The following is a 20,000-nucleotide window of genomic DNA, read 5'->3' as shown; positions in this document are numbered from 1 at the left end:
TATATATATATAATATATATAAATATATATATAATATATATAATATATATATATATAAATCCTTGGAAGGAAAAGATTTATATAAGGAAATTATTTTTTCAAGAATACAAGAATACCACCGTAAGTATTTTACGTTGGTATTCTTAAAAAAAATCCTTGTATAGATCTTTCTCTTCTAATGATTTATATAAGATTTATATAACGAAATATTTCTTTTAAGAATACCACCGAAAGTTCCTTCCTTGTGCAACCTCACCTGATCTCCTTCGAAGCTTGTGGAGGTTTGTTTTCGTCGAAGGTGTTCCCCATGTCGAAGATCCTGGCGAAGAGTTCCCGGTTCTTGGAGTCTACGAGGAAGAGGGAGGCACGGTCGGCGTTGACCAGTTTCTGGGCGAAGTTCATGACCTTCATGATGAGAGTGTCCATGCTGACCATGTCCTGGAAGATGGACCTGGAACAAGGAAAAGGTTTGTATTGACCATGTAGAGGAGCGATATGGCAGAGAGGCAGACTCTCCACGGGATCTATGAGGAAGAAAAATCAACTTCTATATTACTTACTATCTACTCGTGATAGACTGGATCACAAACCACAGGGCAAAAGTGCATGTACTGGTTCGTACTATTATGGGAAAGTGATAAATACTTGGGTGGAAAAGCAAGATAATATGAATGAATGACCTTTGACTATATACAAGAAACAACACTGAAAAATTAATGCGAGCCTGAACTTCTAGATATTCATAATGTCAAAGATGAAACAAATCAAACAGAATTTAAATGACCTTGAGGGTAAAATACTTTAAACTGAAGAGTACTACACCATAGAAGCCATGTTTGATTCCTACTCAAAGAACCAAATATAATTTAGAATCAACTTATACTAAATAACATTCTATCAAGTGATACACAATTCATTTATGGTGGTATTCTTAAAAAAAAAAAAAAAAAAAGCCTTATATAAATCTTATATAAATCCTTGGAAGGGAAAGATTTATATAAAGAAATATTTTTTTAAGAATACCACCGTAAGAATCTTACAGTAGTTTTCTTAAAAAAAAATCTTTCCTTACATAAATCTTTCCCTTCCAAGGATTTATATAAGATTTACATAAGGAAAGAATCTTTTTAAGAATACCACCGATATCCTCCCCATTCCCCCCCTCCCTCATTCGAACCCCGAGACCCAAACAACTCACTTGACAACCGAGAGGATGAAATCGTTCAATTTGCGCTGTTTGGCCATGTTGTGGTAAAGCTCGGCATAATGGAGCGCAATGCCTCCCCATACCATGTAAGAGTTGATAATCTCTTCATCCTCCTCGTGGAAAGCCTCGCCCTGCTCCTTCCTGAAGAGTTCCAGCACGGCGATCAGTTCCCCGTCCGATTGTACGACTGGAACGCTGATGACGTAGAAGGCGTCGTTCTACAGGAGAAACGGGTAAAAGGTCTGGAATGAGATTTGGTGTGTGATAGAGAGGACTTGCTCCGACGAGGATGATAATACTGTTTGACAGGAGAAACGGGTAAAAGGTCTGGAATGAGATTCAGAGTGTGAGACAGAGGACTTGCTCCGACGAGGATGATAATTCTGATAAACAGGGGAAACGGGTAAAAGGTCTGGAATGAGATTTGGTGTGTGAGAGACAGAGGACTTGCCCCGACGAGGATAATAATAGTGGTAGACAGGAGAAACGGGTAAAAAAGTCTGGAATGAGATTCGGAGTGTAAGAGAGAGGACTTGGTCCGACGAGGATAATAATACTGATAAATAGGAGACGCGGGTAAAGGTCTGGAATGAGATTCGGCATGTGAGAGAGAGGACTTGCTCCGACGAGGACGATGATACTGATAAACAGGAGAAACGGGTAAAACGTCTGGAATGAGATTCGGCGTGTGAGAGAGAGGACTTGCTCCGACGAGGATGTTAATACTGATAAACAGTAGACATAGAGAGAAAACCAACAAGAGTACATAGAATGACCAAAATAGTACAAAGATTTAGAAATTTACCATACGAAGAATCTTACATACATACATACATACATACATATATACATAAATGCACATTAACTTACACTCTATGAAAAGGTGTATAGTGCGGGGGTGATCTGATAGAGGTATTCATGTGGGTCAAGGGCTTTAACAAGGGTGATGCAGGCAAGGTCATCATATTAAGACAGTAGAGCAGGACTCGTAGTGACTGACCTAAATTGGACAAATTTAGGTTTATGAAGGAAATAGGCAAGAATTGGTTTACTAATTGGGTGGTTAACAAATGGAACATCCTTGGAAACGATATAATGAGCGCTGAGACAATTGGTTGTTTTAATAGAAGATTAGATAACTTTATGGATAGTGATGGAAGGTGCTAAGGGACATGGAACTGCCTAATGTAGGCCTTATGGCCTCTTACAGTCTCCTCCATTCTCATGTTCTTGTGTTCTTGCGAAGAAAAGCTAAGTTTTAGCCTATATATGAGCAAAGTTTTGATGAAATGATAATGTACCTCATGAAACTGTCTTGGCGGGTTTCATCAGGACAGATGACAGAGATCGAGAAAATTCGGAAAGAATTCATTTGCAAGCCGACGTAATTCCCCACAATTTCTCCATGGAAGCTTCCATGCAACCACCCTTCCCATTTTAAACAGTTCTTTCTGGATTTTAGTTGAGTTCTATAGGCGTCCTCTTAGCCTTCTTCATCAAAAGTTGCCTCTTGTAAAGATAACTCTACGAGATGGATCATCACGAGGATAGTATGTCATATGGTCTGAGCTGACATTTATGAGTTGTATTGGAAACGTCCCTTGGTTAAAGTATCGATAGTATATAAGCAGTTTTAGAGAATAAAGTGTATCTGCTCCATCCTGAAATTTCCCTACACGAATATACAAATGCATACGCACATGCATACATACATACATACATACATACATACATACATACATACATACATACATACATACATACATACATACATACATACATACATACATACATACATACATACATACATACATTACATACATACATACATTACATACATTACATACATTACATACATTACATACATACATACATACATACATTACATACATACATGCATACATGCATACATGCATACATGCATACATGGATACATGCATACATGCATACATGCATACATACATACATGCATACATACATACATAAATGATACATACATACATACATACATACATACATACATTACATACATACATACTCGTATATACATACATACATACATACATACATACATACATACATACATACACGCATGCATGCATACATACATACATATATACATACAAACATACATACGTACATGCATACATACTCTTATATACATACATACATACATATACATACATACATACATACATACACATATATACATACATACATACATTACATACATACATTACATACATACATACATACATACATACATACATACATACATACATACATATATACATAAATGCATACATTACATCTCTCATTTTTATGCCACCTCTCCTCTCCACTCCCCCTCACCCTTTATCTTAGCTCCTTTTCTTTTTCAACATTTTGGGCAATTTTACAGATATTGGTTTGGCTTACGTCCAACAATTCTGTTCAGCTTCGAGGAGGGACTAGCCCTATCGTGGCCTGATCGATTGCCTCCCACTCAGTCAAATGAATAAAAGTAAAAAGTGATGAGGAAGGAAGTATAAAGGAATAGGGAGACATTGCCAAGATGATACACAGATACTGAGGAGGAAATGTGGGCGCCGCAGGGCTTAAAGAAGATAGATATAGGGAGATAGACAATAAGATATACAGAATTATACTTGGAGAAGTTCTCAGGATGCGTGGCCCGGTGAGTTATTCCTCTAGCACCGGATGACAATTTTCCTTTGTTCTGTGTGTCGCCACGCTGTTCTTCTCATCTCCGCAGCATTTCTTTAGTAGTGAAAGGGTTATGGTAGCTTGTCGTGGTTAAGCCTCTCAGTTCGGAGTGTCACTTCCCTTTTATCATTTGGTTAATTTTCCATGGTACCTCCTTGGTAGCCAATGTACCAATGCAATCCATCGTCCTTGTAAAGGTGTTACGATAGTTCCAGTAGTCTCAGGTCAAGCAAGATACGGGAAGCAAAGGTGCGCTTGTTTGGGTATTATGTACATTTTACGTTTTGAGATCCTGCAACTTCTGGTCATCTAAGCCTGAGGCTAAGAAGTGGACAACGGACGAGACTCGAGGCAGAGCATATGGAAGAAGAAGGACCAAATACTCCCAAAGAACTTCCAAGCAGCGTTTCTCGGGACTTGCTCCCAACTAGAAGTTGCCAACAATGAGTCATTGACAGAGACTGACAGTACATTCAATCACTATCAAAATCCTTAACCACTTAACAATCAAAAGTCCTCCGGTGATGGTGCCTGATGGTTGGAGGTAGGAGGAAGTGATCTCTGGAAGCTCTTAGCCACAACACAGTGATGGAAGTGTAGGTCCAGGTGTCATTCTGTAATAGGACAAATGTTGCTACAGTTCGGCAGCAGCCTGTACAACTAAGCAACCCTCTTTAGGATCCTCACTGCTCACCTAATATGGGAAGAAGGCTAGAAAAGGTGCTGTAAGAGGCCGGTAGATAAAGGTAGACATTTAAGGTAGATCGGAGGTAGATCGAGGAGGTAGAAGGACTGGAAGGAAATTCTATAGTCTTTTTATTAGGATGTTATGATACAACGGCCGACGGCTGACTGACGTCAAGGATAGCTGATTCAGAATCGCGCCTTGCATATATTTAAAAATGCAGAGTGTCGCCTGGTGTAAAATTGTTTTGTCTGTTGGAACTGTGAGCGGACAAGCCATTTTTTGTTACGACATAATGCTTACATTGTGACATAGTTTAGAAGAGTATAACAGCCTCTCCAATTGGAGAAAAAGGTGGAGGAGAAAAATCATTGGTGCAGAAAGGAAAGTCACGCCCTTAAGGTGTGTCACTTGTTTGAGAAGTAAAAGACTATTGGATGAATGATAGAGTGATGTCAGAACGAAGGTGGCTTGACGTGACGTAGAGAATTCCTGTGGGGATTCTCGAGGTGTACTGATTTAGACCAACAAGCATCAGAACGACTACACCCTATTTTATTCACCCCCAAGAAGACCAAGGCATGGGGCCTTAGAACAAATTCTAGAGAGAATAGAAACGCTCTGAGAGGAGACGACGGAAGTGGGGGTGACAGGTGCCTCAGATATGGTCTCCCGCCCTGGCTGAGGAACCACCCTCAGCATGGTCATCCAGAGGCGGTATGAACAATGCTAATGCTAATAATAACCAAACAGCAGCAATAGAAAGAGGCCATCCTAAAATGAAAATCTCCTCTGTTGCACTAAACACCCACCCCATGACACTTCCTTGAGAACAGAGCAAAAAGCCTCTCCCCCTAAGCTTGAGAACAATCTACTACGGTAACACCTGAGCAACTGCCCACCTTCTTCACAGAGGGTGATAATCGTCCTCATCGGGGCTATCGAAAAGCACAAACACTAGTCACTGACTGCAACCTCGACCCAAATAAGCGACAATGCATTCCTGAAGCTACCCAGACCTGCTAACTACCAACCTGACTCACACTAAGACGAAGTGGACTTTGACTTGAACTACCAAATATTCTTGGTCCTGAAACCCAATAAGTCAATAGAATAAGCCCCCATGGAAGTATATAATTATTTTGAAGAAAATGTGGAAACCACCGCGATATGCGACTCCGAGGAGAAACTTCAATGGCAGAGTTCAAACAATACTACATCCAACATTTAACACCTGCGTAGGAGTAGTCCACATTGCACGTCTACGATACCTCACAAGAGAAATAAAAGAAAGAATAGCAAGATGATCAGGGAAAACAGGGCAGGACTCGCAGTAATGGTTATAAACTGGACAAATTTAGACTGAAGAAGGAAATCGGTAAAAATTGGCATATTAATAGGGTGGTCGACGAATGGAATAAACTTGGTAACCATGTAGTATGCACAGAAACTATCAGTTGTTTTAAGAAACGATTAGACAACTTTATGGATGGGGATGACAGGTGGTGATGGATACGGAGCTGCCTAGTGTAGGCCTTATGGTCTCTTGCAGTCTCTTTCATTCTTATATTCTTATGTTATGTTCTAAAATGAAAGCATACCGGTTAAGAAACATATGACAACATCTCCATTTAAGTATATGTGCATTCTGCAACCTATCAATAATTTTGCCACATACATACATATACCAAAGGCTTTTTCCCCCTTACACGGGAGGTAGCCAAAAAGAAAAACGCATAGAAACCACTCCCACCCATTTCATTTCCCATATATTCCACTCCCCTCCACCCTCTTCCCTCCCTTCTATCTCGGCACCTCCTGGATAACGGGTCATCCCTGCATCCTACCCACTGCCCTGGGTCAGAAGCAGTGTCGCAAGACACAGCAAGGCCGCTTCATAAATTCGGCCGCCCCCTCTCTCCGTCCCCTCATGCAGAAAAGAATAATCTTGCTTATACCCACATAATGCTCATCCATATGACAAGAGAGTGGCGAACCTGCTATCAGCACTGGAAATAATCGACAAAATCCTACATAATCATCCTAGACTCCCAAAGTGCCTTACATGCAATTAGCAACATCACTGGTTCATAAAATTCATTCGTGGATCATTCAAATCCTCACTCGCTGCTGGATACCATTTCATGAGGGCATTCCCTGCAACGAACGAGACGACAAAGCGGCACGTGAGGCTGCATCTATCCCTTCTGATTTCACTGCCAGAAACAGACTACCATTTAGTCCTTCGATCCTCGCATTAGATCCAAAAATTTATCAGAGACATTGGAAGCAACATCCAACAAACCACTCAGAAGTAACCAACTCTTGCATACATTTATAATTATGAAACACAAAGGCAGAAGCTGTAACAAGCGAAACGTCGTACCAATAAAGGTTTCGATCTCACACGGTGTTGATTCTCACATTTATAATTATCCTCACATTAACGTGACCAAAGCTTTAAAACGGCACTAGTAAGCCTATGAGCAGGACAATCTCGCCTCAAGACTAGCCCTTCATGACAAGAAAAAATACCTCTTACCTACCACTGCTGAGCTCCCCTCATAGTACTACATATACTAATATAATGTTCAATTTGCATAAAATTCTTCAACAGTCACCTACACTCATATACCCTTCACACAGCAATGGTATTACACTAAATCTTAGGCGGTGAAATACCAATACAATATCTCATTCATTCCTCCACAAATTCTTAAAAGAAACAGTATTCCTAAGCAAACTATAAACACACTTGACTATCTAGTAGATTCTAGACCAACACATGAAATATAGGATAATGTACGACACTGGCGCAAAATTGTCCAAAAAAGTAGAAGCATCAACGAAACACAGGGCATAACAGCAACGAAACAAACTACCTCATTTTTTGTTAAGCCAATCACGATTGCTTTTGAATGATACGTACTGGGTGAAGGGGGCCTGCGATTGGTCAGAAAGTAAAGGGGGCGTGTCTTGTCTCACCTGACGTCATAGGGCGGTACTTTGTGACCTCTTTTCAAAAAGAGAATTATGGCATTACAATAGGGACTAGTAAGGGCGTTGTAAGGTTACAAAAGTATTAATTTTTGTTGTTGTTATTTGTCTGTTTGTTTATTATTATTATTTCCTTGATTATAATTTATAATTATTTATCTGCTGTTAATTTATTATTTACTATTTATCTGTTTGTTTATTATTCAACTTTATCTATTTATTTTTTATTCTATCTATTATTATTTATATTATTATAATTTTATTTACTTGTTTATTATCATCATCATTTATTATTATTATTATTACTACATTATTATTATTATTATTACTATATTATTATTATTATATTATTATTATATTATTATCAATTATTATATTATACTATTATATTATTATATTATTATCAATTATATTATTATCATTATTATATTGTTATTATATTGTTATTATAATATTATTAATTATTATTGTTATATTATTATTATTATATCATTATTATATTGTATTATTATCATATTATCATATAATTATACTATCATATATTATCATTATTATTATCATTATTATCATTATTATTATTACTATTATTATTATTATTACTATTAATCTTTTTCTGTATCCGACCTAGTTATGGACCGAAAGGTCACCCGTCGGGTTGCTCCTCCTTTGTAATCCTTTATACTATGTCTATACTGTTGTCTTAATTTCCCCGTTTACTCTAGTTCTAGTCACGTTATCAGAGAAACCTGAGTGTGACGTCAGATTATATCAGAATGTGTCTTATAACACGACAGAAAGCAAATACTGCCTGATGTACAGAAAATGAGAGGGACAGACGAAAAGTGAAAGGATGATAAAGATATAAAAAGGAAAGAACGAAAGTGAGGAGAAAAGAAAAATGAAAGCAAATAGAGAGAGAGAGAGAGAGAGAGAGAGAGAGAGAGAGAGAGAGAGAGAGAGAGAGAGAGAGAGAGAGAGAGAGAGAGGTTATCCTGAAACACAAAAGTGAGCAAAAGGTCAACCAGGAGAGACGAGACGAGTTAGTGAATACACAAAAATATCACATGATATTCAGTTTTCATTTTCGGTTTTGTAATGTTTTCTTTACACACACGCACACGCACACACACACACACACACACACACACACACACACACACACACACACACACACACACACACACACACACACACACACACACACACACACACACACACACACATATATATATATGTATTCATCATATCAGCTACATTAACTTCTTTCCATTTTAATTCCTTGCCAACACAACCGAGATTAGCAGGGGGATGTAGCTCCATGGAAGCATATTCGGAAACTGAGACGCTGGTAGTCTGAAGACTCGAACCTAGTCGATACGTGAACACCCACACATATGTATATATATATATATATATATATATATATATATATATATATATATATATATATATACAGTATATTATATATATATATATATATATATATACTATATAATATATACTTGTATATCTATGTGTGTATACATATATATATATATATATATATATATATATATATATATATATATATATATATACAAACAGTATTTCATTATGGGTTGTATTCTTAAATATCTTTTTACGTGTATCTAAAAAAAATTCTGTTTTATAATTTCTTTTATTTCGTTTTTCTTTGGAAACGTTCATATTTTATAATATCTTTTTTCTATCTTTTTTTTAATACGCGAACATATTGTGCGGGGGGTTGCATATTGTGTATTTTTATGAAGATTTTTTTTCGTCTTCCTGTCGTTCTTTGAAGTCTGCAGAAAAAGAAAAATAAACTGCCTGGTTTTATAATTTTTTTTTTTTTTTTTTTTTTTTTTTAGCTGGAGCATTGCCCTTTGGTTGGTGGAGCCTAGAAGTCTCCCGTGGCTGAGCATAGCATAATGACGTGGGACGACTCTAGTCTCCCTTCATTTACTAATGGGTCATTGAGTCGGTTTCTTGTAAGCTCATGTTCATCAACACTGAAAGAAAAAAATTGGTTGTTTACACTTTTGTCCGGATCCTGCTGTGGAGTCGCCATGGCAACGTGGCCTTGGCCTCCGGAAGGTATCCTTTGCTGAAGAAAACAACTTCTTCTCCTGCTGGAGGGTGTATTTTGAATCCAATTCTAGTTTTCGAAGTTCTACAAGAGCCTTCAAAATGGCAAATATTCGAACTTTCCTTGAGTCAATCATACCTTTCCTATGGCTCTTGACTAAAGTATTTGTTAACGAGTATGTACAAAATTTAGATCAAAAAGGGATATTTGCTAGATGCAGCAGTCTCTTGGTGAAAAAACTTTCACACACCTTCAGATGATCATGAGTTCCTATGCCGACTATGCAGAAATAAACTTTGTCATAACATCTAAATGCTGTATAATGAAAGTAATTCATTACCACAGTTTGAAAGTAAATCTGTTAAATGTGTTCTTTCACGTAAAAGAAATACCAAAACTGTTTTCATATGAAATTATAAAGGTAGGAATTCCAAGAAAACTTAGTCTTGGGTAATTCAATATTCGTAGTACTATGTACACGATCACACACACACACACACACACACACACACACACACACACACACACACACACACACACACACACACACACACATATGTGTGTGTGTGTATGTATGTGTGTGTGTGTGTGTGTGTGTGTGTGTGTGTGTGTGTGTGTGTGTGTGTGTGTGTGTGTGTGTGTGTGTGTGTTGATGAAAAATGTAGTACCACATTTGTCGATCACGTGAAAACCACATTTGGAGCAAAAAAGACTGGAGACGGGGAATCTACTGAAGAGGATTGCATTTTGCAATCGAAATATATAGATTCCCTGTCTCCAGTCTTTTTGGCTCCAACTGTGGTTTTCACGTGATATATATATGTTGGTACATTGTGACAAGTTGATGAAGGTGGAAAAAGAAGCATAGACGAAACCGGTCAGGAATAAACTCAGGAAATCGGAATTAGACCCGTGACTTCTTTTTTCAACTTCATATATAGATATATATATATATATATATATATGTATATATATATATATATATATATGTATATATATATATATATATATATGTATGTATATATGTGTCACCACATTGCTTGTTGTTTTCCTATTTGCTCTCAGAGGCCACGCGGGGAACAAACAGAAACCCCACAGAGGGAAGCCTCAGATATCATTCCGAGTGTACAGAGGCGTTGCCTCGGCAAAACACAACACCTCAGCTCAGTTTCCCATTCCCTTTTGCTTAATTGCGTCATGGAAATGGTACACTATCCAGGCTTGATTGATTTTATCTTTATTTATTTTTTTTTTTCAAGGGAATACCAGTTCTCATATACTACCAGAGGTGTTAATAAGAACACGGGTACGTGTGTCCACGTGTGCAGAGTAGACCACTTGGAAAAAAGAAACTAACGGAGCAGAGCACTTTCGTATATTACATCTTCAGTGCATTGGATGTAATATACGAAAGCGCTCTGCTTCGTTAGTTTTTTTTCCCTAGTGGTTTATTTTGCACTACCAGAGGTGTGTGGGATTTAAAGTTGATGGTGATTTTTTTCTTCCTTTTTCTAGAAGGATTTTTTTTTTTCAGTGTCTACTAAAAATCGGGTTATTTGATATCACCGTATCACTACTCATAGCGTCTTCTGTCCTGGCATTCTTTTTTTTCTTTTATCGTATTTTATATTATGGCGACGGTGAATTACCGTTGTTTACGACCGTGAAAGTGATTCCCTCCACTCCCCCCAAAAACAAACAAACAAACAATCTCATTTTCTCTCATTATAATCTCATTTTCTCTCATTTTAATCTCTCTCTCTCTCTCTTTCTCTCCCTTTTTACCTATTTGTTACCATTTCTGTCTTAGCTCCTTGTGACCCGAGCAGTGGGCGGGAGACATGGCTCCCCCTCCCCTCATCCACAAGGTACCAAGATAGAAGTACAAGAAATGGGCAAGGAGTGGGTAAGTGATGGGTAAGGGATGGGTAAAGAATGGGTAAGTGATGGGTAAAGAATGGGGGTGATGGGTAAGTGATTGGTAAGGGATGGGTAAGTGATGGGTAAGGGGTAGGTAAGGGATGGGTAAGGGGTGGGTAAAGAATGGGTAAGGGATGGGTAAGGGATGGGTAAGAGATGGGTAAGTGATGGGTAAGTGATGGGTAAGTGATGGGTAAGGGGTAGGTAAGGGACGGGTAAGGGATAGTTAAGGGATGGGTAAGGGATGGGTAAGAGATGGGTAAGGGGTGGGTAAGGGGTGGGTAAGGGATGGGTAAGGGATGGGTAAGGGGTGGGTAAAGAATGGGTAAGGGATGGATAAGAGATGGGTAAGGGGTGGGTAAGGGATGGGTAAGGGATGGGTAAGAGATGGATAAGGGATGGGCAAGGGATGGGTAAGGGATGGGTAAGGGATGGGTGTGTACCTCCCACTTATAACGAGGAAAGGATCTTTTGGTATATGTATTAGCATAAATCCAACAAATTATATTTTGCTGGTTAAACGGCCCTTCTTATAAGGAGTTATCTACACGTACTACTGTTTTGTGTGAAGACAGGAATGAGAATAAGGTCTTGTATAATGCTGGTGGGGTTTATACACGTTGGGCATCCCATAGGAAAAGACCATTTCACGGAGCTACATATAGAGTTCCGTTGGACTATCATTTGGTTGGTGGGAAGTTCTTACACACACACACACACACACACACACACACACACACACACACACACACACACACACACACACACACACACACACACACATATATATATATATATATATATATATATATATATATATATATATATGTATATATTATGTTTGCGCCTACATTAGCAGCAACACACACACATATGAAGGCACACAAAGACACACACGCACGCACGCACACGCACACACACACGCGCACACACACACACACACACACACACACACACACACACACACACACACACACACACACACACACACAAACACACACACACAGACGTGCGCGCGACATCTACACAATTCCACACACATCCACACACAATGATTATATATATATATATATATATATATATATATATATATATATTTATATATATATATATATATATATATATATATATACATATATACAAAAATGATGAACTGGAGAAATACAGTGCTGAATGAAGCCGAAATTATTTCAGACAAGTAGTCGTACCTCAACCATCAATACAAGTCAAACAAGTAGTCTAAATAGAGGAAACAGGTATTTCCAGCCACACCTATAATAAAACTAAACAGGTTGCAGAACTGCCTGGTCGTACATTAGGATGAAGTGCCTGAGCGGATTGGGCGGCCGGGCATGTAAATGGAAATCGATAAATGAACATTCAGGTAGATTTGCTGTGTGTGTGTTGAGAAGAAGGAGAAAGGGAAAAAGGGAGAGGAAAGGGGCGGACATGAATAGGAAGGAGTTAGGGGAAGGGAGGACGAGGAAGAAAGAAAATAATGGAGAAAGGGAAGACAAAAGGAAAGATAACACAAGGGAAAACGGGAGGTGATGACAAGAAGAGGTGGAAAGAGTGTAAGAATTTGAAACACAGGACTACAAGCTGGACATACGCCCAGGGGTACGTGTTCCACCTGAGAGACGTGACGCAGAAATTGGTCAGCTTTGGCAAGAGCCGGAGGAACAACGCGTTCGGGACGACTCACGTTCGTGAGGAGGCAATCAAGCCTCTGGCAAGAACTCTACGGGCTTCATTGTCTGTCTGGAACAAGCCCCTATGGATGGGGACTTGTGCAAATGCGAAAGTCAATACTGCATGGAAACCTGAATCACGTACGGTCTAATGTGGACATCCATAGCGAAGAGTTGACAGTATATTTCTTCATATTGAATTATGTCCCAACAAATATTACATAAGAACATAAGAACATAAGAATAAAGGAGACTGCAAGAGACCATAAGGCCTACACTAGGCAGCTCCGTATCCATCACCACCTGTCATCCTCATCCATAAAGTTGTCTAATCGTTTTTTAAAACAACTGATAGTTTCAGCGCTTACTACATGGTTACTAAGTTTATTCCATTCATCGACCACTCTATTAGTAAACCAATTCTTGCCTATTTCCTTCTTAAATCTAAATTTGTCGGGTTTATACCCATTACTGCGAGTCCTGCCCTGTTGTTTTATTATGATGACCTTGTCTGCATCACCCTTGTTATAACCTTTGATCTGCTTGAACACTTCTATTAGATCACCCCGCACTCTGCGTCTTTCCAGAGAGTGTAAGTTTAGGTGCCTAAGCCTCTTTTCGTACGGCAAATTTCTGAGTCCATGTATCATTTTGGTCATTCTTCTCTGTACTGATTCTATTATCTTCGGAGCTCCGCTTCCAGAAACCGGGGTCTGGAATCAAACTCCCGGCCACAGGAATCCTCTACTTTGTGACCTGAATCACGTTTGGTCTCATGTAGACATCCATAGCGAAGAGCTGACGGTATATTTCTTTGTACTGAATTATACCCTAACAAATATTGACTTGTACTATTATCTCGCTGGCTGAGCGGGTTAGAACGTCGTTACTTACGTCGAAGGTCGAGGTGAGGGCAGTTCGAATCCTGCCACCGGCGAAGTTGAACCAAGGGCATGGTTCATTAAATTCCACGCTACAAAGCCCTCTGTGAAGGGCACAGTCCTAGCCTCCCGATAGGGGAGAGTATGTGACGTTAAACCATATCATCATCCTCATCACTATTACCTTCGGAGCTCCTCTTCCAGAAACCGCGGTATGGAATCAAACTCCTACTTTGTGGGAGGTCGCCTCTCGTGGAGAGGTGATGCGTTTCTCTTGTCTAAACCATACAAGGGTTGTGGTGTACCATTCACCCTATACGAAGCGGGCGAATTTCACCCAGTCTCACCCTTCCCCAAAGGCTCATTATACGGTTTGTCATATCTCACTCAATGTCGTCGCTATTAATCAATTATGAATTGGGAGACGGAAGGGGGGGGGAGATGAGGGTTGTTTGTGTAGTCAATTTGGAATATGGAGAGGCAGTGTAATTGCATAAAATGAGTGTGGAGACAATTAAGAGAGAGATAAGGTTGTATGTGTTTAGTAAGGGTATGTAATATACATCTATTACGAGAGGAGGATAATGTTCGGAGACTGAAAAAAACATGTAATGCATCATCTTATAAGGGGGAAGTATTATGAGCATCTCAGGATAATAAGACGAACAGAGTATATAGTAGGAAAAGAACAGCATGATTTTTGTAAAGGAAAGTGATGCGAAGGTCAAATATTCACTCTATACATGGATGGGGGTGGTGCGAGAGGTAAACGTAAGGGTAATGGGCCGGGGATTGGAGATGGTTAAAGAAAATGGAGAAAAGTGGGAGATAAGCCAGTTGTTGTTTACTGACGACACTGCGCTTGTGGCAGGATCAGAGGAGGGATTAAGGAAGTTAGTGACAGAGTTTGGAAAGGTGTGCGAAAGAAGGAAGTTGAAGATAAATGTGGATAAAAGTAAGGTGATGAGATGTACAAGGGGAGAATGTGGCAGCTAATTGGAAGTGAGTATTAAGGGAGAGAGACTGGAGGAAGTGGATAGTTTTAGATACTTGGGGGCGAATGTGGCGGAAAAGGGAACAATGGAGGTGGAGGTAGAATGTAGATTGGGAGAAGCAAGTAAATGCCTTGGGGGATTAAAAAGTGTAATGAGAAATAGACATTTGGGAATGGATGCTAAGGGGAGATTGTATGAAGGAGTGATTATGCCAACAGTACCGTATGAGTCAGAAACATGGAACATAAGAGAGAAGGGAGGAGTTTGAATGTGTTTGAGATGAGGTGCCTAAGAAGTATGATAAGGGTTACTAGGCTGGGTAGAGTAAGAAACGAGGAGGTGAGGAGGAGAACGGGGCTGGAAAGGGAATTGGGAAATAGGGTTGATGAAAGAGTATTGGGATGGTTTGGATAAATGTAAAGAATGAGTGAAGGAAGATTAGTAAAAGAGGTGTGGAAGGCAGAGGTGGAAGGAGTCAACATAAGGGAATGTCTGTTGAGGAAGGAAGGGAGAAGACAGAAGATAGGGTGAATGGAGAATGGTTGTGTATGGGTGATGCTGTGATGCAAGGAAGGGAGTGGGTGGAGGATGGAGGGTGAGGGAGTATGTATGAATGATATTTTGACGTAGTCCGAAGGGATTTGACCCCGTTTTCTCTTTTTCTGCATGATGGGGTGTAGAGGGGAGTGGGTGTCGCCGATTAAACGAAGCGGCCTTGCTGTGAATGTGCAGTGGGCGAGATGCAGGGATGACCCGTCATCCAGGAGGAGCCAAGATAAGAGTGAGGGAGTGGGGGGTGAATGGGAGTGGAGTATGTGGAGATAGAATGGGTGGGAGTGGATTTTATGCCTTTGTTTTTCGGCTACCTCTCTTGTAAGGTGGAAATAGCCAGTGGTATATGTATGTAAGACAACTTAAGGAGTAAACATATGAGAAAGGGATGTATTTTGTTGATTTGGAGAAGGCGTGCAACAGGGTGCGTAGGAAGAGAGGCCATAGCACTGTTCATTAGGAAGAAATGAGTTAGTCAGAGGAAGACTTTCATAGAGTGAGTGTGGTAAGTAAGGGTCGTAAGATATTTAAAGAGAATCTTGGGATAAGATTAAGATAAACAATTTGATTATGTATATTTAATGAGTGATAAGAAAAGTTATTAAAAGTGTTATCAGAAAGGAAGTGAAGCCGGAAAAATAAGGAAGAATAAATAATAAACATGATTGACGAGTTAAACACCATGTGAGGACGGAGACTTTATTTTTACGACGTTTCGCTTGTTACAGCTTTTTCAAGTACAAGTCGAGATACAAATGCTTGTACTTGAAAAAGCTGTAACAAGCGAAACGTCGTACAAATAAAGGCTCCGTCCTCATATGGTGTTTAACTCGTCAATCTTGTCGGCAACTGCCACTTTCAAGGAAATAATAAACAGTACACTCACACAGCACTTTTGTGTTTACCGAGACAAAGGGGCGATTGCAGAGGTTGGAAAATTGGTAAGTAAATTTACTAAGTTTGCTGAAGGAAAAAAGTGAAGATTTATGCTTGAGAGAGTAAGGTCATGGTAGTATCAGAGGTTGTAGGGCGTCAAGTTGATGTGCAATTGCGTGAAAGGAAAAGGTAGTAGGTATGAACGCATAGATATCTGGGAGTTTATGTACGAGTACATTGAAGCAGACGACTGGAAGAAGAGGTTGGCATCAGAGTAAGGGAAGAGAAGAAGGCCAAAGGTATCTCGACAGCAGTTAAAAACAAAGAGAGAGAGAGAGAGAGAGAGATAATATATATATATAAATATATATATATATATATATATATATATATATATATATATATATATATATATATATTATCTATATATATATATGTGTGTGTGTGTGTGTGTGTGTGTTTTGGATGATGGAGAACATACCTATCCTAAAATACCTATCAATATATGTATATGTATATACATATATATATATATATATATATATATATATATATATATATATATATATATATAAAGCAATGCCAAACGAAATAACGAAAGGAATATATCTGGCAGTAAGGTGAGGAGGAGGAAGAGGAGGAAGAAAAGATGGAGGAGGAAGAAGAAGAGGAGGAAGAAAAGATGGAGGAGGAAGAGGAAGAGGAGGAAGAAAAGATGGAGGAGGAAGAGGAAGAGGTGAGACAGGAGTAAGACAAGGAGCAGGCGGAGAAGTAGGAGGAAAAAGAAAGAGAGGAAGAAAAGGAGGGGAAGATGAAAAGAGTGATGAAAAGGGGAAAAGAAAGAAACAAAGAAAACATAAAATGGAACACAGGGGAGATGGAGGAGGAGGAGGAGGAGGAGGAGGAGGAGGAGGAGGAGGAGGAGGAGGAGGAGGAGGGGAGGAGGAGGAGGAGGAATGGGTAGAGAAATAGAATCAAGGAAGGGATGACCGGGTTGTTGGATGGATGGATGAGAGGAGGAAAGGAGGGAGGAGGAGGAGGAGGAGAGCAAGGGGAGTGAGAGAGGGAGGAAGAGGAAGAGGAGTGAAAGGTGAAGGAATAAAAAGAACGGCATCAAGAGGAGAAAGAGAAAATGGAGGATGAAGAGGAGAAAGAGAAAATGGAGGAGAATGGTGAGGAGGAGATAGAGGGGGAAGGGGAGGAGGAGGAGAAAGAAAAAAAGAAAAAGAAGAAGGAGGAGGAGGAGGAGAAGGAGGAGGAGGAGGAGGAGGAAATAAAGTGAAGCGGAGGAGAAAGAGAAAATGGAGGAGAAGGGTGAGGAGGAGAAAATGGAGGGGGAAGGGGAGGAAGAGGAGAAAGAAAAATGAAGAAAAAGAAGAGGAGGAGGAGGAGGAGGAGGAGGAGGAGGAGGAGGAGGAGGAGGAGGAGGAGGAGGAGGAGGAGGAGGAGGAGGAGGAGGAGAAGGAGGAGGAGGAGTAAGAGGAGAAGGAGAAGGAGAAGGAGAAGGAGAAGGAGAAGGAGAAGGAGAATGAGGAGGAGGAGGAGGAGGAGGAGGAGGAGGAGAAGCAGAAGGATGATGATGACGAGGAAATACAGAAGGAGAGAAAAGAGAAGGGAAAAAGAGAAAGAAAAGGAAAGAGAGAAGGAGTAAGAGGAGTAAGAGAGAGAGAAGCAGGACGGGGAGGAAGAGGAAAAAGAGCAAAAGAGAGTTGGAGTAGGAGGAGGAGGAGGAGGAGGAGGAGGAAGAGAAGTATGAGGAAGAGAGGAAGGAAGAGCAGAAAGATACTAAACAGGTCCTATCCCCGTCTGTTCTATCCTTCTCTCTTTCCTTTTAAGATTTCCTCTCCCCCTAGACTCTTTACCTTAAACTAAAAAGAGAAATGATTGAAAAGAGCAAAGAGGAGTTGGAGGAAGAGAGGGGAGGACTAAAAAGGATTACAAGGCTGAAATGCTTCGAAGTTCAAGAGGCCTTAGTAAATCTGTATTGAAAGACATAAAAACAAAGGCCCTTTGCGAAGGAACGAAGGTCTTATTAGTTTATGGGGAAGGTCCAGCCGAGCTAAGTATGACCGTAGAGCCTCAGAGAGAAGACTAGACATGGAGGAGGTTTGAAAGAAAGAGGGAAAATGTCTGCACGAAAGACTAAGAAAAACGGGACAAATATTACGTATACGTTGACACAATTGACAGTCTTCGTTGAGGCTAGTTTGTTTTTATCCATATAGAGAAACTGAACCAATCGCGACTATTTCCTGTAGAATATGTTAACCCCGTGGTAGATTTTAGAATTTTTTGCCTGATGATTCCTTTGAGACACAGAGTAAACCCTAAAATATTCTTTGAGTCTTGAGATTCGGCAGGAAGATAGTGAGCAGCTTCAAGATGGGAAGAAAGAACATGTGACCTTTTATCGGAGAGTGAGATTGATTTTGTTGATTTTTTTTTTTATTATTGCGAGGTAATTTCGTTCAAGTTTATGAGTGGCATCCTGATGGGTAAGGAAGCCTTTCCTCTCTCAGTCGGAGGGAAGTGGGGATAGTGGGTAGGAATTCTTTGTAGAAGGAGAGGAGGGCTTCTGAGAAAAACTTCGGAAGAATTGAAAGGAAGGTTCAATATAAGGAAAGGCAGTTGGCACTTGGAGGAGCGCGAAGGGAGAGGAGAGAGAGGAGAGAGAGAGTAAGAGGGACGGGGGAAAGGGGAGGAACAATCGTCTATAAAAGAAAAAAAAACAAGACTAAGACTATGGAAAGATACAACAGTTGGGAATGTCTCCTTTAGAACGTCCTAATCAAGTCTTCTATATAGGGACCATCCTCATTTAGGACAAAGGAGGTATTTTTGGCAGCTACGGTCGTATTTTTACGCAGCTCGACTTTGTTTTGTTACAAACTTTTGTCTCAATGCTCAAAGATTATACGTAAAAGTTCCTTGCATAGGTTGTTACGTTATCGATTTACACCAAATAGATAAAATTACGATATGAAAATACAAGTCCTTAGTATCCTGAACATTGCCATTCCTGTAATTTAATAAAAACATGATATAAGGCCTCAAGCAAGAAGTATTCTATTTTGTTTCATAATGTTTTCAGAAGAAGACAGTAAAAACATATTTTAATGAATGCGTGCAGGATGGAATACTACATTACCTAAAAGTAATTTAATTTTTTTTCCTCCATTCAAAGGCTACCCACAAAGCAAGTAAGGAAAATAGTTCCGGCCTTCCTTTGCTCTAGGTCCTGAATACTCTCCTTACAATTATGCAAAGAGTAAACGGACGAGTGATTGCTATGTAAAGGTCCTGTGTTATTTCGAAAGTATTTTTGTTTTTACCGGACCGATGATTTCACATCTTTACTAAAGTAACCATTAATGACCAAGATTTGTAGATATTCCCTTAATTTC

General features: G+C 39.6%; 1 protein-coding gene across 12 annotated transcripts in view; it reads right to left on the bottom strand.

Moving 5' to 3' along the window:
* Positions 1-20,000, bottom strand: part of LOC143032713 (putative 3',5'-cyclic phosphodiesterase pde-5) — a 407,947-nt gene that overhangs the window by 60,297 nt on the left and 327,650 nt on the right. For all 12 annotated transcript variants that reach the window (XM_076197616.1, XM_076197617.1, XM_076197614.1 and 9 more), the window contains 2 exons: positions 1,199-1,425; positions 257-451 (listed from right to left, as the gene is read on the bottom strand). In XM_076197616.1, the coding sequence (XP_076053731.1) occupies positions 257-451; positions 1,199-1,425 (422 nt within the window). The remainder of the gene's footprint in view (positions 1-256; positions 452-1,198; positions 1,426-20,000) is intronic.

Source organism: Oratosquilla oratoria, chromosome 14, assembly GCF_046742065.1.
Source record: "Oratosquilla oratoria isolate Oo_2021 chromosome 14, ASM4674206v1, whole genome shotgun sequence".
In the NCBI taxonomy this organism is placed as follows: Eukaryota; Metazoa; Arthropoda; class Malacostraca; order Stomatopoda; family Squillidae; genus Oratosquilla; species Oratosquilla oratoria.
This window is presented reverse-complemented; position numbering and strand designations above follow the sequence as displayed.